This window comes from Nicotiana attenuata, unplaced genomic scaffold, assembly GCF_001879085.1.
Source record: "Nicotiana attenuata strain UT unplaced genomic scaffold, NIATTr2, whole genome shotgun sequence".
Classification (NCBI taxonomy): Eukaryota; Viridiplantae; Streptophyta; class Magnoliopsida; order Solanales; family Solanaceae; genus Nicotiana; species Nicotiana attenuata.
The window spans coordinates 1,072,326-1,100,273 of NW_017670279.1; the positions used below are offsets into that span (position 1 = coordinate 1,072,326).

Sequence of the window (27,948 nt, forward strand, 5' to 3'; positions counted from 1 at the left end):
ACACCCCGTCATCTCCAATAGAAACCTCCTTGGCATCACCGTGTTGTACCGTGTCCTTAAGGACAAACAAATGGGGGTCGTCATAGTGAATCTCTCTTATGCGATCATATAAAGAAGACCGAGAAACCAGGCAAGCAAGAACTCGACTAGGCTCCGAAACATCCAATCAAACAAACTTGTTGGCCAAGGCCTGAACATCCATGGATAGTGGACTCTCAACTACCGGTAGATATGATAAACTATCCAAGCTCTCTGACCTTCAACTCAAGGCATCGGCCACTATATTGGCCTTCTCGAGATGGTATAGAATAGTGATATCATAGTCTTTAAGCAACTCAAACCATCTCGCTGCCGCAAGTTAAGATCTTTCTGTTCGAACAGATGTTGTAAACTCCGGTGGTCGGTATAGACCTCAAAAGGGACACCATACTGATAGTTCCACCAAATCTCCAATGCAGGAACAATAGCTGCCAATTCTAAGTCGTGGACCAGATAATTATTCTCATGGACCTTTAACTGCCGAGACGCTTAGGCAATCACCCTACCGTCTTGCATCAACACCGTGCCAAGCCTAATACGTGATATATCACAATACACTGTGTAAGACCCCGAACCCGTAGGCAACACTAACACTAGGGTTATAGTTAAAGCAGTCTTGAGCTTTTGAAAGCTTGCCTCACACTTCTGGGACCACCTGAAAGGAGCACCCTTCTGGGTCAATCCCTTCATAGGTGCAGCAATAGATGAGAAACCCTCTATGAAACGACGATAATACCCGGCCAAACCAAGGAAACTCAGAATCTTAGTAGCTAAAGACAGTTTGGGCCAATTCTGAAATGTTTCAATCTTCTTCGGATCTACCTTGATCCCCTCACTCGACACCATATGACCCAAAAATACCAACGAATCAAGCTAGAATTCACACTTTGAGATTTTGCATACAACTTCTTCACTCTCAAGGTCTGGAGCACGGCCCTCAGATGCTGCTCAAGATCCTCCCAGCTGTGGGAGTACACCAAGATGTCGTCAATAAACACAATGACAAATGAATCAAGATATGGCCGGAGTGCACTGTTCATCAGGTGCACGAATGATGTTAGGGTTTTGGTCACCCCAAATGACATCACAAGGAACTCACAGTGACCATACCGAGTCCTAAAGGTAGTCTTCGAAATATTCGGATCCCAAATCTTTAACTGATGATAACCCGACCGTAAATCTATCTTTGAGAACACTCTGGCACCCTATAGTTGATCAAATAAGTCATCAATGCGCGGTAATGGGTACTTGTTCTTCATTGTATCCTTATTCAACTGCCGATAATCAATACACATGCACATAAAACCATCTTTCTTCTTCACAAACAAAATTGGCGCACCCTAAGGCGACACACTAGGCCGAATAAAACCCTTATTAAGCAACTCTTGCAACTGCTCCTTTAACTCATTCAACTCTGATGGTGCCATACGATAGGGTGGAATAGAAATGGCTTGCGTGCCCGGCAACAATACCAAAATTAATATCCCTATCTGGCGGCATGCCTAGAAGATCTGCTGGAAATACATCTAGGAAGTCTCTCACTACCGGAACTGACTCAACGGTAGGAGTATCAGCACTGGCACCTCTCACGAAGTCTAGATAACCATCATACCCCTTCTCAACCATCCGCTGAGCCTTCAGAAATGACACAACCCTGCTAGGAACATAATCCAAAGTACCCCTCCACTCCAACCGTGGTAAACCTGGCATAGCCAATGTCACCGTCTTAGCGTGACAATCTAGAATAACATGATAGGGTGACAACCAGTCCATGCCCAAAATAACATCAAAGTCTTACCATACTAAGTAAGAATAGATCAACTCTGGTCTCAAAACCACCAATAACAAATAAACACAACCGATACACATGGTGCACAGTAATAGAATCTCCCACGGGCATGGACACAAAAATAGGAGAACTCAAAAAATCACAAGATATATCCAAATATGCAGCAAAGTAAGATGACATATACGAATAAATGGATCATGTATCAAATAAGACGGATGCATCTCTATAACAAACCAGAATCATACCTGTGATGACTGCGTCTGAAGCGATTGCCTCCATCCTACTCGGAAAAGCATAGAATCTGGTTTGACCTCCCCCTCTAGGGTGACCTCTACCTGCCTGACCCCCACCCTTGGCTGGTTGTTTGGGTGGTGCAGCAACTGGAGAAACAACCATGGCCTGTGTTTGTGGACCTGGCTGAATCCGTGGAGCCTAAGTAGTTTATGGAGGTGCACCCCTCCCGAGTTTGGGGCAGTCCCTCACTATATGACGGGTATCACCACACTCAAAGTAGGCTCTAAGTGGGCATGGCTACTAGGACTGGCTCGGGCCTAGTCGGCTAGACTAACCGCTGAAGACACCCCATATAGGATGTGCACTAGAAAGTGGCTGAGCAAACTGTGCAACCTGAGACCTTAGAATAACCAGAGCACCACTAGAAGCTGGAAGTGCTAAATAAATTGGACGGATCACATAGCCTCTACCATGACGGGCTACAACTGGGGCGCGAGCACCACTATATCTGCGTGAATCTCGAGGTCTCTTGGCCTCCCGGTCCTCTCTCTTACGGCCCCCACACCCTCCAACCTCCGTGCGATCTCTACCACCTACAATTATGGGGTATCTATCTCCAACTCTCGAGCCATGCTAAATCTAATACCATAGTTGAGCCCCTCGATGAATCAACAGACTCGCTCTCTGACTGTAGAAACCAAAGACAGGTGCATGTCTAGACAAATCACTGAATCTAACAGCATACTCTAACACTATCATAGTACCCTGGCGCATCTGCTCAAATTTCGCGTGCCATGTATCCCGAAGGGTCTGGGGCACAAACTTTCTCAAGAACATCTCTAAAAATCGAGTCCATGTAAGTGAAGCTGCATCGGCTGGGCTACCCTCCTCATAAGCCCTCCACCACTAATACGCTCCTCCTGACAGTTGGAATATAGTAAAAGCAACTCTGCTTGTCTCCATAATACCTATGGTACGGAGAATATAGTGGCACTTCTCTAGAATATCCTGTGCATCCTCTGAAGCTAAGCCACTGAAAGTAGGAGGATGATACTTTTTGAACCTCTCAAGTATAAGTTGCTCCTCCTCGGATGCCACTGCCCTAACCTCGGGCTGAAACGGAACAACAAGTTATGCTGGCTTAACTTCTAGGACCTGATCAATATAGGGCCGCTGCTCTAGAGTACGGGCCGCAGGAATCTTAGATCCTCCCCATGCCTGAGATGTGGCTGGTGCAAGTGAAATCAATCCCGCATGAGATAGAGTACCGAACATACTCAAAAACTGTACGAGGGTCTCTTGAAGTGCAGGGGTGGCAACAAGGACCTTAGGTGTTTGTCCCCCAACTAGAGCTACTGGTGGCTCCTCTATCGTATCTTGGTCAGGTGCTCTATCTGCACCACGTGCCCCTCCTCGTCCTCTGCCCCGGCCTCATCCTCTCGCGGCTCTAGCAGGGGCACATGTGTCTGATCGTCGGATCTAGCAGTGCGTGTCCTCACCATTTATAAGAGAATAAAAAGTCAAAGATTTAGATTTCGAAGTCAACCAATTCGCACGATAAGGAATCAAAGAAGTGGTTTTCCTAACAATTCTGCAACCTCTCGAAGATAAGTATAGACGCCTTCGTACCGTTCCGTAAGACTCTACTAAACCTGTTTACGACTCGTAACACCTATGAACCTAGAGCTCTAATACTAACTTGTCATGACCCCAGTTTCTCACATTAGGATGTTGTGATGGGACCTAGTCTCTAAGACTAGGTTAGCCTAGCATGTAATAATAACTTAATAGAATAATCAAACAGAAACACTAAAGCAAGACTGACAAACTCATATAAACTTTCCAAAATAGGATCTCAATAACAACTCTCCCCAAAATCAGTGGAACTGAGTCATAAGCTCTACGGAATAATCTAGAATGTCTACTACAACATTGTCTGAATGAGAAATACAACATAATGAAAAGATAAGGAAAGGTAACTACGAGGCCTACGGACGCCGAGCAGGTATACCTTGAAGTCTACGGATAACAGTTACAAATCAACACTAACGTCCAGCACGGGCAGACGTACCTGTATCTGTACAAAAAGATGTGCAGAAGCGTAGTATGAGTACACCATAAGGGTACCTAGTAAGTATCAAGCCTAACCTCGGTAGAGTAGTGACGAGACCAGGTCAAGACACCTACAAGGACATCATAAACAGAATGAAATCATAATAACAAGAAGTAATGGGAGGCGGAGAAATAAATGGTACGAAACAAGTCAATAACATAGACTAAAGATAGAATTGTAAGCATGGATATAACATAGAGGAAGCAATTAAAGAGAACCACAATAGTCAAATACGGACAAAAAGGTTAAGGTAAGGAAGAACAAAAGCAACAAGGAGTGTTTCACATAACTCTTTTCAACCTAAGATGCACAACAAGAATCACAACCGAGGAACCGCCTCGTACACATCAAGAATCACAACCGAGGTACCGCTTCATATATAACATGAATCACAACTGATGTACCGCCTCGTATTCACTTTTCACAATTTCAATCACAATATTTCCTTATATCACCGTGGAAGCCTTACATTTATTTTTTTTTTTAAATATTTTTCCAGAAATTACTACCCACGTTTTAGCCCACCTTATCACACCCCGTGGCTTCAAGTAGTTTCCCTACTAGCAACATGCATATCAATCCCACCTTATCTCACCGCATACGTATCAACCTCATGCCTTATACCACCGCATGTATATCAATATCACAACATAATCACAACTCGCACCACACGTGCCCATATGCCACAACCTGCCAATAATCAACAAAATCAATGTTTCTGCAACAATGGTCCATGGCTCAACCACAAGGTGTGCAAGAATATCAACAACAACAATGAATGTGAATTGCTCAGCAAGGGAGACATCTCAACAATTAACAACTTTACCTCAATGTGATAACGACTTTCACAACTTCAACACCAATAACTCAACAAGAGGATATTTCACGAAATAACAACTTCAATTACAAGTAAATCAACGATTAAGGATTTATCAAGGCAATAAGTAAAGCAATAACTTCAAACTAAAACATAAGAGCAAAGTATCAAGTAAGATGTAAAATAAGTCTTAACAAAGTCAAATAAGGCATGTAAGGATAGACTAACACAAGTAAGAGTAGATTGACAATGAGAATCAAAACATAATGTGACAATTCAATTAAAGGCATGGAAGGAGTCTAAATGACTTAAACCGGTCAAATACCACATATAACTCGTATGCCCACTCGTCACCTTGCGTACACGGCTTTCACATAACACAATTTGCACAAACAAACCAAATTCCTAAGAGGTGGTTCCCCCACACAAAGTTAGGCAAGATACTTACCTAAATTAGGCCAACTCAACCCTCGAAAATAGTTTTCCCCCTAAAATTCACCTCCATGCGGCTCAAATCTAACCAAATTGACTTAATATCATTAAACAATGCGAGGGAAACCAATTACAATAGATAAAGCTATGATCTTTATACTTTTCCAAAAAGTCAACGAAAGTCAACCGAGGCCCGCCCCGTCAAAACCCGAGTCCAACGGCAGATTCCGACTACCCATAACCCCCGAATTCATATATGTAATTAGTTTCAAAATCCGAGTCCAAATCGACTCTCAAAACTCGATTTCTCATTTTTCAAAAACTTGACAAAATTTTCCAATTTTTGCTCTTTGATTCACATGATTTTGATGTTAAATTTAAGATATATTGATGAAATATAGTTGGAAATTGATTAGAATCACTTACCCAATGTTTGTAGATGAAAATTCACTCTCTAAATCGCCTCCTACCGAGTCTATGGTTCTAAAATGTGAGAAATAAGGTGAAATCCCGACTTCATTGCCCTTATGACCGGCTGCAAATGTCGTATTTACGACACATTTCGCACTTGCAAACCCTCGCAATAACGAATCAGGGATCGCATTTGCGAACCCTGACAGCCTCAACCAAAGTCGCAATTGCGAAGGTGGCCACTATCGCAAATACGACCAAATAATCACAATGGCGAACCAACCCTCAGGCCTGCTGATTTTGCAAATGCAAAGAGGAAGTCGCATTTGCGACATCTGACCACCCCCTGCCTCCTTTACAATTGCGAGGCTGGTGCTCGCATTGTCGATAAATGAGCACCAGCACACTAACAATTTCATTTTCAGTTCAAATCATTCTGAATATAATCATGTAGGAAACTCATCTTAGCCCTCGGGGCTCCAAATCAAACATCTACACAAGTCTAAAAATATCATACGAACTCACTCGCGCAATCAGAAACAAAAATAACATCTAGAACTACGCATCAGACACCAAAACGCAAGAATTTCAAAGTAAATTTCAAGAACTTCTAGAATTGCAACTAAGCGTCTGAATCCTATCGATTCAACTCCAAATGATACCAAATTTTGCAGACAAGTTCTAAATAGCACAACAGACCTATTCCAAGTCCCAAAATTAAATTCCAAACTCGATAGCTAACAGTCAACCTACGATTAAATTTTCAACTTCAAATTGCCAAATTTCGGCAAAACAACAAAAATCAACCTACGGACTTCCGAATTCGATTCTGGACATACGTCCAAGTCTAAAATCATGTCGTGAAGCTATCGGAGCCATTCAAATACCATTCCAGCATCGTTTTCACAAAAGTCAACCATTGGTCAACATAAACAACTTAGGCTTCTAAGTCAAGAACCAAAGGGTCTAAATCAACCCGAAATCTTATCGGAACGAATCTAATCAACTCCATAAGTCATAAAACCATAAACACACATGTGTGAAGTATCAAAAGGGGAAAAGGGGCACAATTACACAAAACGATCGGTCGGGTCGTTACAACGGTGGTTCACAAGCCTGGTGGATTTTATTTTATTTTCTTATTTTAAGATTTTGATTTTTTTTTTCTTGATTGAGGTGTCTTTTTACCATTGGTTATATTTTGCCACATGAGAGCAAGTGGCTTTCACGCCCAATAGATTATCTACAATTGTGAAATATGTGCTCAATAGGCGTAGTTTGAGGGTAATTTAGATGATTGATAGATCATGAGCTTACTTTAGGTGTCTAAATAAAAAATCCACAAGTTTAAATGTCTGCCTATGTATTACTTTAAAATGAACTAAAATTTTGATTATTGGACGAAATCCAAATCGAAATCCAAATTTTTTGGATTTTTGGTTTGGATTTTCGGATTACGGATTGGATTTAGATTTAATTTTTTAAAATTTTGGATTTCAGATTGAAAATTGGATTTGGTACTTCAGATTTTTGGATATCCGAAAATCCAAAATTTTATACTTTATATTTAGTCCATCATCCATATGCTAGTAGTAATAAGTTCAATACCCCTATTAGATGTTATCTCATATATTCAATATTAATTACTAAATTACTGTCAGAATATTTTCTATTTGGATATGGTTTTGCTATTGATACTTCTTATCAGTCGTATTTATGTCTATGTTGCATCTCCTTGATAATAATTTTATTACTTGAAACTTTATTTAGATGATTGCGGTGAGAATGAGGAACATTTCATGCAATTTAACATGAGTACTTTATTTAGATATTCATTTTTGTTAAAAAAAAAAAAGAAACATCTCAACTTATAAGCTCAAAATCGAAAATCCAAAATGTCCAAACTGATTAACCCAAAATCGAACTTAAAAAATCCGATCCAATCCGAGCTTATTTGGATTGGATTTGGATTGCCATTTCTTTAATCCGAAAACCGAAAATCCAAACTGAAATTGTAAATTCAATCCGAACTGTCCGAACGCCCACTCCTAATTGGAATCTTTCCTTATCTGAATATGTAAGAAAATCTAATATTTAAGGCTTTAATATCAATTAAGATTTTATTTTATTTCTTATTTGAATTATCTAGCTTAACTATAATTTATTCATGTTAATTTGCTCAAACCTAATATTTAAAACTTTTCTATGTCACTTTTCCTTATTTTGTTTTATAATAATGAACTTAAATATCATATATACTTAATAATGGAATCGGAATACAATCCAATTGAAAGCTCGACCATCTTCTAAACAAGACAAAAAATATTTCATGTTCTACGGACTCAATACATAATAATCGATTTCACAATACAAACACTATATACTCCGTTGAAATCGAAGAACACGTCATTATAAATTTAGGTTCTTATAAAGAGGTTTATTCATAATATAATTTATCGTCCCGCTGTTCCACTTTATATGAGTCTACTAATTTTTGTGTATGTGCGTTGCACGTGTGGCTCGCGCTAATCAATAAAAATATACTACCTCCGTCTCAAATTATTTGTCGTGCTTTCTAAGAATAATAGTCTCAAATTATTTGTCATTTTAGAAGTTCAAGATAAAATAAATTATATTTTTCCATTTTACCCTTAATAATAATTATTCTTGACGATGGACATAACACATAAATAAAAAAAAATATTCCATGAAGAGAGACTATATTTTAAGACATAAATAAGGGTAACATACTCCAATCCCCCACCTAAGTAATGTTTCTTAAGGGGCGGGTAAAAGAGAAACATAACAGATAATTTGACAAAGAGAGAATACATAAGAAACACAAATTATTGAAAATAGCAGCTGATGCTAAAATAAGTGCAACAATTTCTTAAATGCTAAAAAAAGTAATGTTATACCTTGACATATTAATTGCTTCCACTATATTCTAAACTTACAAAGACGATAAAAGTATTTTAAAAAATAAAAGAATTCTCATAATATTTATCATGATTGAAGAGAGATATGGTGAGCGTTAACGATCTTGATCAAGAAAATAAAAATACAAAATTCTCTAACGATAATGTAAAAGATATATGGAGCTATCATCTATTGTAACAAAAGCAAAAGGAGAGAAAACATAAATGAAAAATAAATAAATTATATTCAATTGTTTCATCCTTATTACTTCAAGTTTGTATTATTTTAATTTGGCTCTTGATACTATATCATCGATTCTGTTTTATTTGTTTGATTGCTTTAACCACAAATTGCTCTTTTTTTTTTTTTTTTTTTTGAAAAAAACCAACTTTGTGTACTCTAATAGTCAACTTGATTTTTTCTATTTAGAAAAGAATTGGCTGGCGTTATTTTGTTAATTAGTTAATTCAAACATTTAAATTTTTGTTCTCAATAAGGAAATAATTTATTTTTTATTGATTCAAATTCTTGATATTGGCTCGTAATCTCAATAAGGGTTACTTTGTTTTTTTTTTATTTTTGGATATTTGTGTTTGCAGAATCATGAGTGTTACCAAATACTACTATTCTAGTCTCTCTCTCTCGCCTCCTCTCTGTTTATCTTCTATATTTTCAAATATTATATGTCATTTGTTTTAATTATTAAGTGTAATTTTAAAGATATTATACATAAAAATTTACTAAATAGAAAAATATTGTTCGAAGAGAAAAGTAGTTCAAATATAATATGAACTATTATAGTTCACATATAATAACATGAAAAGAATTACGATTACATTACATTATTCAAATAAAAAAATAATTCATGTAAGATAAAAAAAAATATTAATCGGTTTTAAAGTCATATTTAATAAAAAAAATTAGGTGCAAGAAAGGGATAACTTTTAAAGTATTAACCATTATTTTACACATAAATTTGCANTAGTACGAAGAAAAGGGGATAACTTTTTAAAAGTATTTAACCATTATTTTTACACATAAATTTGCACCTTTTATCCATGATAAAGTTTTCTTGTTATATATTTCAAGATCTCGTGGTTGATTTTTCATAACTTTTACAAGAACAAAATTTGCAAAAATAGTACTTTTACTCATCTTTCGTGGTTGACATTTTTCAACTTCTACAAGAACTAAACATGGAAAATTTATATTACTTATTTAAAGTCCTAAATACGTGAACTTTTAAATATTAGGCATAAAATTTGTATGATCTATTAATTACTTTAATATCGTTAAAACACACATATTAGTTTAATATAAGTATTTTATAGAGTTCAAACACGGAAAGAATTTATGTATGGTAAAATACCAATTGATTTAAAGCCCTAAAATTTAGAACTTCTTATCTACCTCAAATAAGGAAAGATTAATAATTAGAATTTTAGTCAATTTTAAAGTTCTAAATATTAGGAATTAATTAAATGACTATTTTATCCAATGTGAAATTTACTTTTAAAGGGTAAAAAAGGCGAACGACATTTCACTAAGGGGCTTCGTGCTTTTAATATAGTATAGATATAGATTACTATTTGAACAGTCAAATATGGTTTTCGTTTTGCAAATAATTGGAAAATAATTTTTAATATTTTATATTATTAATTGTGACTAATAGTATTTTTTATGTAGTTTCTAATATGTAAATTTTATGTTCAAAATTCACGCAAATGATTAGTTAATATAACCTTCGTATTCCGAAAAGGTTCACATAAACTAAAACAAACGGAGTAAAGATTACATGTTTTAATATAGTTATCCGTGGATATACTTCATAATGGGGCGTGAACGTATAATTTTCATAATATAGAGGGTGTAAGTGCTTGATTCTAAAATACATGAGATGTATCCGCAATGGAGTCATATTATAGGGGTGTTTAGTTTAATTAACCCAAGAAACACAAATTTAAAATTAATCCCGATTTGTGAAAATTGGCAAACTCCGGTCTATCCACAGAAGCTCCTTCATATCTTCGAGCGCCATTCCTCTTCGTGCCAAAGGTATGCTTTCTATTTTGAATATAAACACCTATTTATCCAGTCTGATAGTGGCTAAGAGAATTGGTCCAATCATGCAGTTTTAGATCGGAGAAAGAAATTAGGGCTTTCATTTCTCAATCTTCAACAATTTCCGCTAAACCTATTACAGGTGGATACTTTAAAACTTAAATTGTGATCCCAACAATTACCGGTAGCTAAAAATTGAATATTGCTTGTGCTGGAGCGGTTTTATGTACTAGATGGAATATGGTTCAGACGATAAGTCAGTTAAGATGGTTTTAGTATTTTATCTGTTTCAAAAGAATTACATTGCCTAGTTTCTCTTGCTATATATGAGAGATATTGTCGGTTTAGGTGAATGTGCCTATTATAGGTAGGCGGATCTAGGATTTAGAATCAGTGAATTTGAAGTGGTTGCTGTTTATTTTGTATCTGTTTTCTTTAAGCATATAGATGTAATCTGTGCCAAAACAGTCGCAGGCGCTGCAGAAGGCTTGTTAAAGCGCAGTGGCAGAGAGAGGAATTCTGACGAGAGGATTCAAAGAGGTCCAAATATGTGATAATTGGGATTTAAATCTATATTTCTCTTATTTTTAGGGTTTCTCTATTCAAAATTCTAGATATGTATAGAAACTTTGTTTTTACCATATTTACGCAATATAACTTCGAGAGAAGGGGATTCAATTGAATCCTCCTTAATTACATGTGGCTCCACCATTGACTCAGGGCCAATTTTAGAAAGCTAGATCAGCCTCTGCTTCTACACTTGATTTGGTATTGCCAAACCACTGAACCCTCTTTCATACATTTCAACAATTTATTAGTGCCTGTAGCAAGTTTCTACTCTTTGTAGTTACATATGCACTTTCTTTTACCAGTGACAGTTATTCCAGCACTACGTGTATACCATTGCTAATTCAAAAGAGGGTTCAATGTACTAGCTGAAGGAAACTCGTTTCATGTTTCAAGCTAGTTCTAGTGACGCTTTGCAGGATTTTTGACTTATTTGAGATAATTAGCTTGAACACTTTCTTGAAGATAGGCAACTCTTTGAGCACATTACATCTTTTGTTGCTGGACATGTGGGGAAATGTATTTATCATGCTGATGGAATGTTAAAGCTGTGTGTATTCTGGCACGGTGCAGTGTTGGTTTGTTGTGTTCCGTAAGAGCTTGATTTTGCTGCGAGACATGTTTTTGGATAGTGTAGACCATAAGTTGTAACTAGACATACGTGAATGCATTCGTATATGAATTGTAATATTTTTTGGGTGCTCTGTTCTTGTGATCCAGTGTTTAAGCTCTGGTAATGGCACCTGAGGTAGATCCAGATCATGCTCTGATGATTGAAGATAATTTTGCGGATACCATGCTAGTTGATCCAAAAAGAGATCGCTTTCCATGCTGCATCGTATGGTCACCACTTCCTGTCCTGTCATGGTTTATCCCCTTTATTGGGCATATAGGGATTTGTAGGGAGGATGGCATAATCTTGGACTTTGCAGGGCCAAACTTCGTTTCTGTAGACAATTTCACATTTGGGGCACCAACTCGCTATTTCCAAGTAAGCAGAGAACAGGTATGTTTGCCTGCTGTAATGTGCTCTGTCCTTCATGGATCTCCTTAATCTTATCTGTCACGACCCAAAAACCACAAGTCGTGATGGCACCTAACTCAACCGCTAGGTAAGCCAACTAACATGAACAACACAATACAACTGAGATAATAAGAAAATAGAGAATAGCTAACTGAACCTTTACAAGTTTACCAAGACCTGGTAGTACGAATCCGAGCTTCTAAGATTTTGAATTTCGAAACTGATACAAATAAATACACGTTCTGTTTGAAGATTACATAAACAGATTAACAATAATCTAAACTACCAAGGACAAGTGGCAGCTATATCCAAACGCACGAACATCTTCCGAATCAGCACCCGACGTCACCAGCAACTCCGCTCCAAAATCTGCACGAGACGTGCAGAAGTACAACCGGCCCCATGTACTGGTAAGTATTTTGTCTAATCTCGTCGAAGTAGTGACGAGGCTTTTAGTTAGAAGATGCTTATTTAAATAACTTGTACATTAGATTAACATTAAGGCAGTTCAAAGTATAATGGATAAAAGTATCAAATACAATCCGGCGAGTCAGACAATGAATACTATAAAGAACCACAGTAGAATATTTACGATCTTTCCCGGTTTGAGATATATGTCTAAAATGTCAAAATATCAAGTCACATGGCACGGTAACACCCTTCGTGCTTTTATCTCATCCTCACCATATATAAATAAATTTATGAAACAATTCAATTAGCACGGCAACACCCTTCGTGCGTTCAACTCAACCTTTCCAAGTAATCATATGACAGTGCCAACCATATCACATGAACACAATAATAGGAACTACTAAGTAGGAAATACGCAAGTAACAACAGTGGACGGGGATACACATGTGGATCACAGTAAAGGACTAAGCGGAAAGCACGTGAGCAACAACAACAATTGGAAAACATGGAATATCAACTTCAATTAACAAGCATATTGGAGGCCTAAGTACAAACAAGTAAGAAGAAAACACATGTTCTTTAAAAGTTGACAAGTAAAGGCATGAATGGCTAGCATGGTGGAAGGCTTATACTAAAGTGCAACAGAGTAGATACAACATGAGTATTATAAAAGCAGGAATAGACATGGTAATTTCAAGTTAAGCAAGTAAAAGAAATGGACAGTGCAACAACAATTGAGATAAAGACAAGTACAGGACAATAACAACAATTCACACCAAATATGTAAATACAACAATAACATTTCAAAGTAAGGGCGCAACCGTATACACGGGAAACAAATATCACATCAGAATGCATGTCCCTCGTCCTCACCTGCACGGAAACACCCTTCGTGCCATGACCTCACCATAACATACAAGCATAACAATATAAATGAAATAGCACGGCATCACCCTTCGTGCTTTACACTCTGCCTCACATGATAATGAATATAAAATGGCACGGCATCACCCTTCGTGCTTTACACTCTTCCTCACATGATAATGAATATAAAATGGCACGACATCACCCTTCGTGCTTTACAGTCTTCCTCACATGATAATGAATATAAAATGGCACGGCATCACCCTTCGTGCTTTACACTCTTCCTTACCAAGCATATGAATATCAATAAAATGGCAAGGCAGGAAACATAACATCGATGAGAGTGCTTAAACGGATATACCAAACACATATTCCAAACCACAACCTTCCAAGTCAACAGTGGTTCAAAAACCCTCAAGAACCGTATTATTCAAATACTTCCACGAATCTCATAAATGATATACAACACAAGTATAGAGTCTAGCATCTCAAGAATATCGGTTGTAGTAATGTGGAAATGATTTCGCATAAAGATGACCAAATTAGACACATCAATGTATTCTTACAATTTTCATCAAGTTTGATCAAGTTATAACAAACTAAGTCTTGATATCTTCATTTAATATTATATCCTTAGTATTTAAGAGTCAACATATTAAGCAAAATGTCACGAAATTCTACAAACACATATAGCATAATCCACCCCCGAGCACGATTAACCCTGACACATACATATACGCTCATCACCTTATATATGTATCACCCCCGCATGTAGCAAACAATGACAAATAGGAGGAAAAATTCCCTCAACAAAGCTAGGCAAAACACTTACCTCGATCCGGCTAACTCAATACTCAACTTAGCCTTTTCCTCTACAAATTCGCTTCCGCTCGACTCAATCTAGCCAATGACGACTTGAATACACCACACAATGCAAGAGAAAACAATTTAAATTAATAAAGCTATGATTTTCATTCAATTTCTAAAAAGTCAACACAAGTCAAACCTCGGGCCCGCCCGATCAAACCCCGGGTCCAAAGGTAGGTCCTGACTACCCATAGCCCCACGAGTCCAAATATGTGTTTTGTTTTCAAATCCAAGTCTTATCCGACTCTCAAATCCCAAATTTTTATTTTTCAAAACTTTGACAAAATTCCCAATTTTTTTCATAGATTTCCCATGAATTTGATGTTAAATCTTGTATAAAATCATGAAATATAGTTGGAAGTTGATTGAAGATACTTACCTAATGATTTGGCATGAAAATCCCCTCTCAACATCGCCCCACTTCGAAGCTAGGGTTCAAAAATATGAAAAATGAAGCAAAAACTCCGAATTCTCAGCACTTAACAGGTTGCAGATGTCGCACTTGCGACACCACAATTGCAAAAAATACATCGCAGTTGCGAACTTGAAGGATGTCTGTTGAGGTCGCATTTGCGACAAGAACTTCGCAAATGCGGCTGCTTCATCGCAAATGCGAAAACTGCCCAGTCGCCCGGGCTTCGCAAATGCGAGGCAAATGCGAAGATACCAGAACCAGAAATTAAAAACTATGCAAGAACATTCCGAAACCAATCCGAAACTCACCCGAGCCCTCGGGGCTCCAAACCAAATATGCACACAAGTCTAAAAACACAACACGAACTTGTTCGCGCGCTCAAATCATCAAAATAACTTCTAAAACCACGAATCGGACGCCAAAACGCATGAAAATCAAACTAAACTTCAAGAACTTCTAGAATCACAACCGAGCGTCCGAACCCTATCAAATCAACTCCGAATGGCGTTAAATTTTGCAGACAAGTTCCATATGACAAGACGAACCTACTTGAAGCTTCAAATCACGCATGACAACAACGATGAATCACACCTCAAGCCGAAATCAATGAACTTTGAAACTTCAACTTCCACAACCGATGCCCAAAACCTACCAAATCATCTCCGATTAACCTCAAATTTCGCACACAAGTCACAATTGCCATTACGAACTATTCCAACTTCCGAAATTGAAATCCGACCCCGATATCGAAAAGTCCACTCCGGTCAAACTTCCCAAAAATTCAACTTTCGCCAATTCAAGACTAATTCCACTACGGACCTCTAAATTACAATCCGGACGCGCTCCTAAGTCCAAAATCATTCAACGGAGCTAACGGAACCGAAGAAACTCCATTCCGAGGTCAAATGCCAAAAAGTCAAACTTGGTCAATTCTTCCAACTCAGTACTCAAATCTTGAAGTTCATTCTGCCAAATCGATTCCGGATAACTCGAAAACCAATACCGACAATTTACACAAGTCATAATACATCATGCGGAGATACTTGAGCCCTCAAAACACCAAGGGAAGTGCAGATACCCAAAACGACCAGTCGGGTCGTTACATCATCAAGCTGTCACTGGGTTGTTGTGCCCTTGTTCTAGGCTAAGTTGCGCGGACTCTTCGACTTTGGTGCCGTCCCCATCCCGATACGATACGGGGACGGGGACGGGATACGTCCCGGATTCGGTCAACTGACTTCGGAGATTTTGATCGGAGTCCATCGACAAATTTGGGAGAAAAATTGAGATTTTGATTTCTCAAAATAAAAATAAAACAGATTTAGGACAATGAAAGAATAGTGTCCATCTTGGAGAATGGAAGATTAAATTCTACAACATTCATGTAAGTTTTTCACATAATATCTCTCAAAATTTACGATATTTTTATAGCTCTATTTTTTATTAACCTAATCCCCGCACCTGTATCCATATACGGATCCGCAAGATTTTGCCGAATCATATACTCGGATCCTTCCCCGTATCGGATACCCGCACCCGAGTCCGAGCAACTTAGGTTCTAGGTGCTATCTGCAGCTTTTCCATCCAAGCAGATCTATTAACTTTATGATGTGATTGCGTAGGATTCATTTATTTTGCTTTTTGGCGGGTTGGTTCTGATATATATTCACTTTCTTTTCGTCCCTTTTATGGCCTACAGTGCTGCTGCATATCTCCTTATTCAGCTGAACATACAAGTGAGTATATCCAGAACGATGATGAATCTGCAAGCCATGTGGACACGTGGGATGCTGCCTTGAGGAAGAGCATTCAAGAATTCCAACACCTGTCTTACAGCATTTTCACTTGCAACTGCCACTCTTTTGTAGCTAATGGTTTAAACAGGTTGGGGTTTCAGACTGGTGGATGGAACGTAGTCAACCTGGCCATTTTCATTTTCCTCAAGGGACGTTGGGTAAATAAAACATCTATTGTTAAAACCTATTTACCCGCTCTCGTTGTGCTTGGTTTAGGACTCATATTTGGAGGAGGGACTTTCCTTATGTACCTGGTAATTTTCATGTTTGTTCTTATTGGTTGGTTTCTCTTGGGCACGTACTGTTTCAAGAAGTTGATCCATGTGTAGTCACTTGGAATTGTTTGATTCCTATAGCCACTGTCAAATCTGTTAGTTAGCTGACATTTGTGATTTTGGACATGATACTAGTAACTTCTTTAGTTGATATACTGAAATATCTTAGAGCTGGTGTAATCGCGTTCTGTATATGTCAAAGATAGTTAGAAAAGCTAGCTTCTGTTCCACCTAAAAGATTTTTGGAGGCGTGGCCGTTTCTTCTTTCACAGAGACGAATGTAGGAGAGGCTTCAACTTATGTGATGTCCCAGCAGGGTCAAGAGGCTCGAGTTTTGTCCAGGGAAAAGAAAAAGAAATGTGAAATTTGTATTTATTGGAGATTTTTATCTAGAATTCTTTGTTTTACTTATTCGTTGTCATATTGTTGTATATAGTGGCATCAGAGTGAGCTTCCCAGAAGCATTGTCTATAAATTCACATGGAAATGGGTTAATAAGATAAGAAGAGATTGTTTGAGCAATATTACTGCTTATGGTTCGTCCAAATACTTGAACAGTCTTAGTTAAAAAATTTAATTTGTGATTGTTTTAAACAGTTTCATTAAAGTGGCTATTTATGCAAATTGCACATGAAAATAAGTGTTTTTCAATTGGATCCTTTCTAACTAACAGATGATGGTTCGATTGACCAGTAGAGATTAGATAAGTATATCACATAGAGCTACGTGCACAAATAGATATCTTCATCATACTTGACACGTTAGATTACGCATGCGGAAAATTTATATTCAGAAAGGAACTACTATAAATTAGTAAAAGGAGTAGAATATGATACCAAAACTTTATCATAAAATTTTTATCAATTTGTATTTGATATTCTAATTTAATTAGTTTTTTGTTAGAAAATATAATATTTCTCAAAAATCTTGAGGTCAATGGGTACTAAACAATTATTAACAAAATGATTACTCTTTTCTCGGCAATTTTATGAGTTATTATCCCTTATATTCCGTAGAAAAACAATTTTTCACTAATTAGTTTGATTGAAATAATTTATTACTACAAAGATTAAAGTACTTTAAAAGTGAATAGCTGTAAAGGTTGCCGGAAAAAGAAAAAAGAAATAGTTGTGAAGGTAGAAGTCCCCGGTTACAGAGCAAAGCATCAGCGGTTGAAAACTCAAGGCCAATTTACTGAAATGGAGGACTTGAGAGCGACCTACCGTTTACTTACACACTGCAAACACATTTTTCATGGCCGATCAAGCCCTAATTTTCACAATTCAAAACGTTTTTGCAGCTCAGGTACGGACTCTTATTGCTCTTATTCATCTCAGTTAATCGTATAATTGAAGCAATCCTACTAATTCCATGAGTAGTCAAACAAGGACAAACGGCGAAATTGAACTGTATTTAGTGGAATGGGTGAAGAAGATCCCTATAGAGTGTGTTTGGTATGATGAGAGTCATTCTTCGTGAAAATATTTTTCTGGAAAATGCTTTCCATGGAAGATATATTTCTGGAAAATGTTTTCTGGTGTTTGGTTGGTGAGTGGAAAATATTTTCCGGAGCAAATATATTTTAAAGATCAATAATATTAGCAAACAGGAGAGTTTTGACAAAAAATTTAGTAACATGATCAGTGAGGATTCATGTAGTAGCCGACCCCAATTGTTCTCATAATGTCTAAGTTTTAGTTGCAATAAGTAATATGTAGTTAAAAGTTAAGATAGTTGTCAGGAAAATGACTTTCACCTATAAGTGAGGGAAGTCCCTTTTTGATGGAAAATGTTTTCTCAGGGTATGACTTCTGTCACACTAAACACCAGAAATGACTTCCTAATGGAAAACATTTTCCTAGGAAATGCTTCCTAATGGAAAACATTTTCAAGAAATGACTTCCCTTATACCAAACACGTTGATAGTTGACCTCAATTGATTGGGGACTGAGACGTAGTTATTTGATGATTCCATGTGGAGCTGTCCTGATTCAGAGACTGCAATCATTCGGCTGTAATCGTTACTTGTGCTCAAGGTTGCTTGGTGGAGCTGTCCTCAATTTTCGTGATTTCTAACAACAAAAGAATTATAGTAATGCGTTTTTGGGGTTAGTGATTGAAGAAAAGATCGTTGAGATAGAACTTTCAGTGGTTATCTAGCGAGTTTCCTCAGTTCAATGAATAAAGTGGTGTTACATTAAGGTTTAGCTGAAAATCAATCCAAGTGGAACTAAATGTTACGTGTATTTGAAGATTCTCTGATGAAGCTAACTGAGAACCTTCATTTTTATGGCTTGCAGGTCGTAGGTATCATTTTAACCAACCTTCTGAGCCGATAAATCCTTATATTGGTAATTACCAACAAGAATTTCAAACATATAAACAACCCTCACTATCTCTGGGTATTAATCAGTGGTACAGATGCAGAAGCCAGTATAGATGTTTTGCTTCTCAGGCCACCATTATTCAGAGAAGACCAGATTTTTCAACAATTAGCTCAGAGGACGTGAGCTATTTCAAGAAGATATTAGGGGAAAGAGGGGTAGTTCAGGATGAGGAGACACTGGATGCTGTGAACACGGATTGGATGAGGAAATACAAGGGCACCAGTAAGCTCATGCTCCAACCTCGGTCTGCAGAGGAGGTTGGAATCTCACTTTCTCTTCCAGAAGCTTTAGCTCCTTATTGATAATATATAGATACTAATATATATATACCTTTTGGTTTTCCATTTGGGTTTCTTGGATTTTGGTTCTACAGGTCTCTCAGATTCTTAAATATTGCAATTCCAGGTGCCTAGCTGTTGTTCCTCAAGGGGGGAATACAGGTCTTGTGGGAGGAAGTGTACCTGCTTTTGATGAGGTAAGAATATCTTAGGTATTAGAAATGGTAAGGATAGTACTTAGTAGTAATCGGCGTCTATCAAACATTATCCACATTTGCTGAACTCTATGTCATTTTAAACATCAGTGTCATTGCTACTAGATTTGTTTTTCTTTTATTTTGGGGATAAGTAGAGTGAAGAGGATATAGATGATTCATATAGGCGATCCCAATTGGTTCATGATTGGGAAGTAGTTGATAGACCGATTGCGATAACTAGTGTTGCTGCTGCTGGATAAGCTTTTCGCTATGAATGTTTTGAAAGTTTTCTGACTTAAATATGTTGTCTTATCTTATCTGATTACTGATTTATTCTTTCTTTATTTTGAAAATGTCCAGGTGATTGTTAGTACCAGTCATATGAATAAAATCATTTCTTTCGACAAGGTAAGATAATTTATTTTGAAAATGTCCAGGTGATTGTCAATATCAGTTACATGAATCAAATCATTGATATTGATAAGATAAAAGTAACTCTGCTGATCTTCTTTAATTTTTATTCTTGTTAGTGTTGCATTTGCTGAAAGAAAGAGTCCTTGAGAATGCAGAAAGTTTATGCAGATAGAATAAGTTCTCTTTACATCTTTTTGCAGGTTAGCGGCATACTGGTTTGTGAGGCAGGATGCATTTTGGAAAATCTCATCGCTTTTCTTGATAACCAAGGGTGATTTTTCTTTCTTACACTTTTTGGAGTTACTACATGAATCATGTCAGTGATATTTTTACCTTTGGATAGTCCTGCTTGTACAATTTTTTAAGTTTTAATCTGGAAAAACACATTCGGATACTTCATTGTCATGTAATATGTGCAAATTCTGACCTAAAAAATTCTTTCTTCATTTAATTTACATGTGAACTCTCTGAAATATTATCTATCACATTGACCTAATCTAAGCATTCTTAACATGTCATAGTGAGGTGTTACAGTTTTGTATTTACCATCTAACCAATTTGTTGACTGATCTTCTCCAAACTTGCTTAGCATCTAATTTTATTATATGACAATAGAAAGAAACCCAGAGTGAAGGATTATGCCCTGTTTCTTACATCAGTCTTCTGTCTAGTTCATTTCTTTTTATAAACTTATTCTGGGTATTTATTTACTGGCTCTTCTGATGCCAATGAATAAGCTCCTTTCTGTTCTGCATCCGTATGAAATAAAATGTCAAATCACATTCTCTCTTAGGTTTGTTATGCCACTAGATTTAGGTGCTAAAGGAAGCTGTCAAATTGGAGGAAATGTCTCAACCAATGCTGGTGGTTTGCGGCTTCTCCGCTATGGTTCACTGCATGGCAGCATCCTCGGTAAGATCTGAATGTGCTATGTTATGACATTTCGAGTTGAAGTTGTTACCCTAAATCAATCTAAGAGTGGGTTAATAGGGCTGATGAAAGATTTAACCAACTAGGAAAATCATGTTCTATCTCTTCGTAGAGCTCCTGTTTCCCTGTTAGATAATCTTAGGATCCATTTTTGTGACATTCTTTTGAGAAGAAGGCTATGTATGAGCCTTTCAAGATCTTTCCGTCCTTGAAAACCATAATAGTGAAGTCTATTCTCCTGCATTTGTTCTCAAATGTACTTTCATCTCTTCAGGTCTTGAAGTGGTTTTAGCAAATGGAACGGTGCTTGATATGCTCGGCACATTGCGAAAAGATAACACTGGATATGACTTGAAACATTTATTTATAGGTGAACAGACTAAATTTGCTTATTCTGTGTCAGCTGAAGTTGGTTTACATTGTGATAAAACATTTTATTTTTCTACATGGCATAGGAAGTGAAGGATCCTTGGGGATTGTGACAAAGGTTTCCATACTAACTCCTCCAAAGTTGTCCTCTGTAAATGTGTGCTTTCTTGCTTGTACAGATTATGCAAGCTGCCTGGTAATAATGGTTCTACCCTCTCAAGTATGATGCAGCTATTAAGTTGCTTGAAATGATAGCTTTACTTAATGAACTATGCTCTTTGCCATCAGAAACTTTTGTTAGACGCGAAGAGGAAACTTGGGGAAATTCTTTCTGCATTTGAATTCCTTGATCATGATGCAATGGATCTGGTGAGCTTTATGTATTCTTTTTAATCCATCAAGTCTCACCTGCCCATATCACCCAGCGATGTCAAGTTCTTTTTCCTATTCTATTTTAGTAGCCTTGTGGAAGTAACTTAATGAACTGCATTGTTACTTCTCTGTTATTCAAAATTGCATGGTAAGCTAGCAGGTGCTGCATAGTCGGCAGTGTTTCTGGTGCAGAGCTTTTCATTCCTTACCTGTCAACTGTGTGCTTAAGCTGTTTTTTAAGTTTGAGATTGAGGTCATTTGACGACTATTTTGAAGGTTTTAGGTCTCTTTCATGGCAGTAGATTAATGCAGCATTATCTATTATGTTATGTGGAGCAGGTCCTGAAACATTTAGAAGGTGTCCGTAATCCATTTCCTTCCTCAATGCATAACTTTTATGTTCTGATTGAGACAACTGGCAGTAGTGAATCTTATGACAGGTAATGTCCTTGTTGTTTAATATGCTCGACTTCTTTAAAATACTTCCTCAAAGTTCGATTGCTCAAAATTATTTTATACCTTTTATTTGAAAGAACTTGAGTTTATGTTATGCATTTTTTGTTCTGAAAAAGGTGGAGGAACAAAATCCCTTTTCCACAAAACTTAATTCTCCTAAGGGTGCATGTTTCTTCCCGTGCCTCTCAGGGTATAGAGGCGAGCCAATGGATGTCATTGTGTGCTTCTGTTTTCTGACTTCAAACGTACCATGAAATGTCTAGACCGGAGGTCTGAACATCATCTTAGAATGTCTTTTCATTGTTTCTACCCAGATGCTGATTTGTAAACCATATGTGTCTTGTTTACCATTTTGTAAACTCAATCTCGAGTCTGGGAAAAACTTGTTCACATTTTATCCCTTATCTCTTATTAATTAATAAAGTAAAATTAGTTTGAGCCATTCCAATTTTCGCTTGTTAATGTGCTTATTAACTCTGGATTTTTCTTGTTAATTGTTTCGTACAATTTCACCTAATGCATATAATTTAGAAAGATTATGGGGTGGTAGTAGCTTCTTACAATCGAGAGTCAAGAATCGTTGGTCAAAAGATTTCTATTTTTGTAGGTTATAGAATTTGAAATGCTTAAATAGTAAAAATACCAAGAGAACATTATTTGATTCTTAAGTTGAGTGGAATTTAGAAAAAAAGTTGCTTCCAGTTTTAATTGTAAAGCAAAACGATGACAAATTTTACTTCTAAATTAAGCATTTCACTATTTCTAGGAGATTAGTCAAGTTTTTACTATGGGTTTGCCAGTTACTTTATTATGTTTCACTATCACATAAAAGGTCTACAAAGTAAAGCCATGCATGAATCATTTTAAAGAATCTATAATCTTTCAGAGTTAATATCTATCACGTTTAGTTGCTCTATGAAGCTGATTGGATGTTTGTAGCGCTCTCAGTTCCTCTGGACTTTGCAGATTTCCTGCTTATTCATTATGCAACTTTGATCACGTTGATGAGTTGAATTCCTCCTTTTTTGGATTTTGCTGCTTCGTGTTGACATATGCAGAGAGAAACTGGATGCTTTCTTGCTTCACTCAATGGAAAATGGCTTGATAAGTGATGGAGTTGTTGCACAAGATATAACTCAGGCATCTTCTTGCTGGCATATTCGTGAGGTTATTACTTTATACTTGACAAGCGAATCTGTATTCATAAGCTTGTACTGATAAGTGATAACTTGTGATAATCTACCTATTAGTTTTGGTAAGCAAATGTTTCATTGCCACTAAAGTGGAAACCTCTGTATTTAAGAGGTTCTACGGAATATTATATGGAACCTTTAAGATCCCAATACTAATTTATAGGCTTTCCACAAATTTCATCCAGTCACCTATGCAAGTGGGAACATACTGTGATCTCTACAATAAATAAAAACAGTTCCATCTTTAATTTGGGTAAAGGATTTTTGTGTCCCTTCGGAAGCTGTTCAGTTCTTTGCCTCCATATGGTCCACATCAACATGAAAGGGGCTACCTTCACTAATGAATTAACTGATTAAAACTTTACCCTAATTATTGGTATCATGTATTAGAACCATGGATTTGACGTGTTTCCTCAAGCTTAAAAAGGCCACCCACCATTCAAACATCCAGCTGCCAGATAGCAAATGTGGATTTTCATTTTAAAGTTGCATGAATCCAATAGATGAAAACTAGGACATTCGAAAAATTTCGAATTTCTTAAGCTATCATATGTGTGAAGATGCTTCGCATAGAATGGAGACAAAAGTAGATTTTGACTTCTCGGGAAGGTGGATAGGCAGCAGCATAGAGAGAGTGTGGATAGGTGTGTTTATTACATTGTGGTGCTAATGACAGCATCTTTTTGTCACATAAAACACTGAAACCAGTTCTAATTGGTTCTCAAAAGGCTGTGAGGGAGGGAGAGGTGAATACTGATCAGCTAATGACAGTGATTGGTGCAGCCTCTATCATTTTATCTGGGGGAAGAGTTGATGAGAGGGAGACCGGGGAATAAGGTGATTCAAAAATAATGCTCTCAGATGAAACCTTTGGGTATGTTGTCCAACAGTCTCCATCATGTGAAGTTACTTGAGCAAATGATTCCTTTATATCAGTTCTAAATTCAAATTAATAGCTAACTGCATGGAACAATGTTTATGTGTGTATTCAGTATTGCAATTAGCAATACAAAAAGATAGACTGAATGAAACTCAAACTGACGACACATAACGAAGAACTTTGTTGATAGCCGATTGCTGTAAGAAAAGTGAAACTTTCATGTGGTAAGCATCTGCTCATGTTTTGATAAATGAAAGGTGAAATTCTTTATGTTGCAGGGCATTCCTGAAGCTTTGATGAAGGCAGGAGGTGTATATAAATATGATTTGTCAATACCGGTTGAAAAAATGTATGATCTTGTTGAGGAAATGCGAGTCCGACTTGGTAAGGTTGTCAAAATTCTCGCTTCGCTGAAAGCATGTTCCATTTTCATTCTTATTCATGTATCTGGATGATTTATGGGATCTATTCTTCATAGTACTTCCTTTATTAAGACTCAGTATTCCTGCAGAAAAAGTAAATGCACATAGTTTATTTTAAATGTCTTGTTCAGAGATGCAATATCATACTAGATGGTTTCATTTTTATCCATCTCTCCTTTTTATGTTGAATCAACAATTTTAGAGGCATGCCTCTGTTAACAGTAACTATAAATCTCAAAGAATTTGATGCTGTCTTAATTGTAAATTTACAGATGCTTCAGCAAAAGTAGTCGCTTATGGTCACCTTGGGGATGGCAACTTGCATCTTAATATCTCAACTCCTCAGTATGATGATAATGTACTATCCTTGGGTCTGCCTGCTTCTCACTTAATTTTATTAGTTGATTATCACATTAATTGGAAATGTTGGCTCCAGATTTTATCACAGATCGAGCCTTTCGTTTATGAATGGACTTCTAAGCACAAAGGGAGTATTAGCGCCGAACATGGCCTTGGACTGATGAAAGCCAATAAAATCCATTACAGCAAGTCACCTGAAACTGTAAGACCAGTACTTTTATTTACCATTTGAATAGACATGACATCAGTTTTACTGAGTTGTCTTTCAGGAGATAGTGTTTGGAAGCACCAAATTGTCAGTACATGCTGCACATCTCAATATACAAGTTTCTCTTTCTTTCAGAGAACAAAAGAAGTATCAAATGAACTAGTTAGGGATTAATGAAACTAACATGTAGATAGATAGTATTTTTGCATGATGACCCAGAGAATTTACTCCAAAATGCAGAAAATCCTCAGTATTTTCCTACTGGACATTCTGGAATAATGCAATTTAAGTTCAAGAGACAGGAAGAATAGCAGTTCTTTTCATAGGTTAACACTGGATAGGGATAACCGATCATCTATGATGGTGTACTGTTATTTCGTACAAACATCGAGCCCTGGTCTTCCTCTAAAGCATCATGTATAGTGGAGATAACATGAGCTTGCTAAAGCATCTCTGCAGCTACATGCCCATCTTGCCAGTGTGGTTAATATACCGACATCTAGTAGACCTGCTCCTAAGCAATGTTTGATGGGTTCTAAACCAAAATAGTATGATAAAAAGATTGTGGAATGTGGATGTTGGTATAGGGTGTCAATATGTCTAATTTAGTCTGCATAGCTAACTTAAAATTGAGCTAAAAGGTGAATGAAAAGGTAAAAGATGCTACATGTACCGTTTCCTTTATTCTGTTCTTTGTCCTCCCCTCAACGAATAGGTACATCCTTCTTCATAAATTACTCTGACAATTTATTTCTTTTCCCAGGTGCAACTAATGGCTTCTATTAAGAAGCTACTGGACCCTAATGGGATTCTGAACCCATATAAAGTTCTCCCGCCTTCCCTTTTCTCAAAAGCTGAGGTAACTAGCTCAGGTTTCCATACTGATGTTAATAATCAGTGCTTGTATCAGTGAATAGCACAGTAACTCGATATCTTATATTGCTTCAGATTTGTACAGAATGAACCTCACCTCAGCTTTTCTGTGCCCGGGATGATGATTAGTTTGTTGTTTCTAAATGCGAGTGTTATACCATTCTGGCTGTGCAGGTGAGTTAAAGGAGTACACAATATTAAGGGAGTGAGACAGAGAAAGGTTGTACAGGAAGTGTTAACAGTTTGGGTCCAGCTATATTTGTATATTTGTAGTGGCGGATCAAGGATTTAGATTTTGTGGGTTCATCTTTTAAGGTTTAGCATTGAACCCACTGTATTTTTAAATTTATGGGTTCAGACTTATCATTGTTGCATTTTTAATGAATTTTTACGCATAAATTTATGCTCTGTGTCGAAAGTAGTGGGTTCAGATGAACCCGACAGTCAAACTCTTCCTCCGCCTCTGTATATTTGTATAGTGGTAGTAAGATATGGCTCTTTCATGATAAATACATGATGTCCAAGCTTATGATATAGAGAAAATCTCACTTTATATCCATTAATCCTAAACTATTTACCCTTTAATGCACATGCCCAAACTATTTACTACTCTTACCCCTGGGGTCCAAAACTATTTACCCGGTTTTTTCCTTGCCAACCATCTTTCTTTCTTCTATCGTCCAGTTTATGCATTAGAAAACTGCTCTTTTCTTGGGATTTTATGACAGATTTTGTTTTCAAGAATTCAAAATTTATTGCACAGAAGCCTGTGACCATTAGGTGAATGGAAACCAAGCAATCCGGTTCACAGCTGTGACCATTAGAAGAATCCACACTGATCTTGGCAAATTCTTTAGAGCTTCAAACATCTCTCCCAAAAAAAAAACAGTCCTCCTTTTTTTCCTAATGAACCCAAGTACTCAATGTTGATGAAATCTTTCTGTGGCAACCGTTTTTCATCCACAGTTGTGTAGATTCGTTAGTTATTGTTCTTTGATGTGTAGATTGTACCTTTGATGCTAGTTTTTGGAGATTTATTGTACAAAAATTTGAATCCACCATTGAAGGACCTTGAAGCTTGAAACTCATAATTTGGTTTGTTTGAGTTTCTAATTATTTTGATCCGATCCTGTATGGGTTTGTGAAAGTTGATTGGAGGTTGTAGCTAAAGTTTTAGTCAATTTGGTGGAGATTTTGTAGTAGAATTTAGAAATTTGGGTTGAAATATAGTTGAACCAGAGAAGAAGACGAATTTGTATTGTATACTCAAATAGTATACAAATATACCATTTTAGTATACAATTCATTTCAACTATATTAGTATAACTATATACTATATTGGTATCATATGCTAGTTGAATCATTTTTTGGTTGTATTAGCTGCATTTAATTGGTACAATAATATTTGATAATCTTTTAATAATAGTAATATAGTACAATATCTTGAAATACCTTATTATATTAATATGTGGTACACTATTTTTTTATTTTTATCTTTATGCATGTGTGTTATGTAATAGTAGTATAGTCATATAGTTGCCGGGAATCAACTAGTGAAACTGTATACCATGTTGG

The 27,948-nt window shown here is 36.8% G+C and overlaps 2 protein-coding genes across 6 annotated transcripts; both read left to right on the forward strand.

Annotated features, from left to right (window-relative positions):
- The first annotated feature begins 10,707 nt into the window (after window positions 1-10,707).
- Window positions 10,708-17,441, forward strand: LOC109237170 (protein RTE1-HOMOLOG). 4 transcript variants are annotated; one of them, XM_019403433.1, is made up of 4 exons: window positions 10,726-10,809; window positions 11,284-11,355; window positions 12,103-12,388; window positions 16,663-17,441. In XM_019403433.1, exons 3-4 carry the CDS (start codon window positions 12,119-12,121, stop codon window positions 17,086-17,088), a joined length of 696 nt encoding a protein of 231 aa, XP_019258978.1. In that variant the 5' UTR covers window positions 10,726-10,809; window positions 11,284-11,355; window positions 12,103-12,118; the 3' UTR covers window positions 17,089-17,441. The 4 variants fall into 4 exon arrangements, with proteins under 4 accessions (XP_019258977.1, XP_019258980.1, XP_019258978.1 ...); XM_019403432.1 differs by lacking the exon at window positions 11,284-11,355 and having other exon boundaries at window positions 10,708-10,809; XM_019403435.1 differs by lacking the exon at window positions 11,284-11,355 and having other exon boundaries at window positions 10,708-10,809; window positions 12,103-12,373.
- Window positions 17,442-17,894: 453 nt separating this feature from the next.
- Window positions 17,895-26,776, forward strand: LOC109237171 (D-2-hydroxyglutarate dehydrogenase, mitochondrial). 2 transcript variants are annotated; one of them, XM_019403437.1, is made up of 16 exons: window positions 17,895-18,339; window positions 19,335-19,678; window positions 19,795-19,896; window positions 20,257-20,304; window positions 20,511-20,581; window positions 21,104-21,222; window positions 21,515-21,610; window positions 21,696-21,805; window positions 21,898-21,978; window positions 22,321-22,421; window positions 23,496-23,604; window positions 24,789-24,894; window positions 25,205-25,290; window positions 25,369-25,494; window positions 26,264-26,359; window positions 26,548-26,776. In XM_019403437.1, the coding sequence occupies exons 1-16, from the start codon at window positions 18,234-18,236 to the stop codon at window positions 26,554-26,556; spliced, it is 1,710 nt and encodes a 569-aa protein (XP_019258982.1). In that variant the 5' UTR covers window positions 17,895-18,233; the 3' UTR covers window positions 26,557-26,776. The 2 variants fall into 2 exon arrangements, with proteins under 2 accessions (XP_019258982.1, XP_019258981.1); XM_019403436.1 differs by having other exon boundaries at window positions 17,897-18,339; window positions 26,449-26,776.
- The last annotated feature ends 1,172 nt before the right edge of the window (window positions 26,777-27,948 follow it).

What these genes read in the sequence shown, in the direction of transcription:
- LOC109237171 (XM_019403436.1), top strand. Translation starts at nt 18,234, where the DNA reads ATGGAGGACTTGAGAGCGACCTACCGTTTACTTACACACTGCAAACAC. An exon ending in AACCTCGGTCTGCAGAGGAG is followed by an intron (nt 19,679 to 19,794) that starts GTTGGAATCTCA and finishes TTGGTTCTACAG; the next exon opens with GTCTCTCAGATTCTTAAATA. An exon ending in CTTGAAACATTTATTTATAG is followed by an intron (nt 21,611 to 21,695) that starts GTGAACAGACTA and finishes TACATGGCATAG; the next exon opens with GAAGTGAAGGATCCTTGGGG.
- LOC109237170 (XM_019403432.1), top strand. Translation starts at nt 12,119, where the DNA reads ATGGCACCTGAGGTAGATCCAGATCATGCTCTGATGATTGAAGATAAT. An exon ending in TCCAAGTAAGCAGAGAACAG is followed by an intron (nt 12,389 to 16,662) that starts GTATGTTTGCCT and finishes TATGGCCTACAG; the next exon opens with TGCTGCTGCATATCTCCTTA.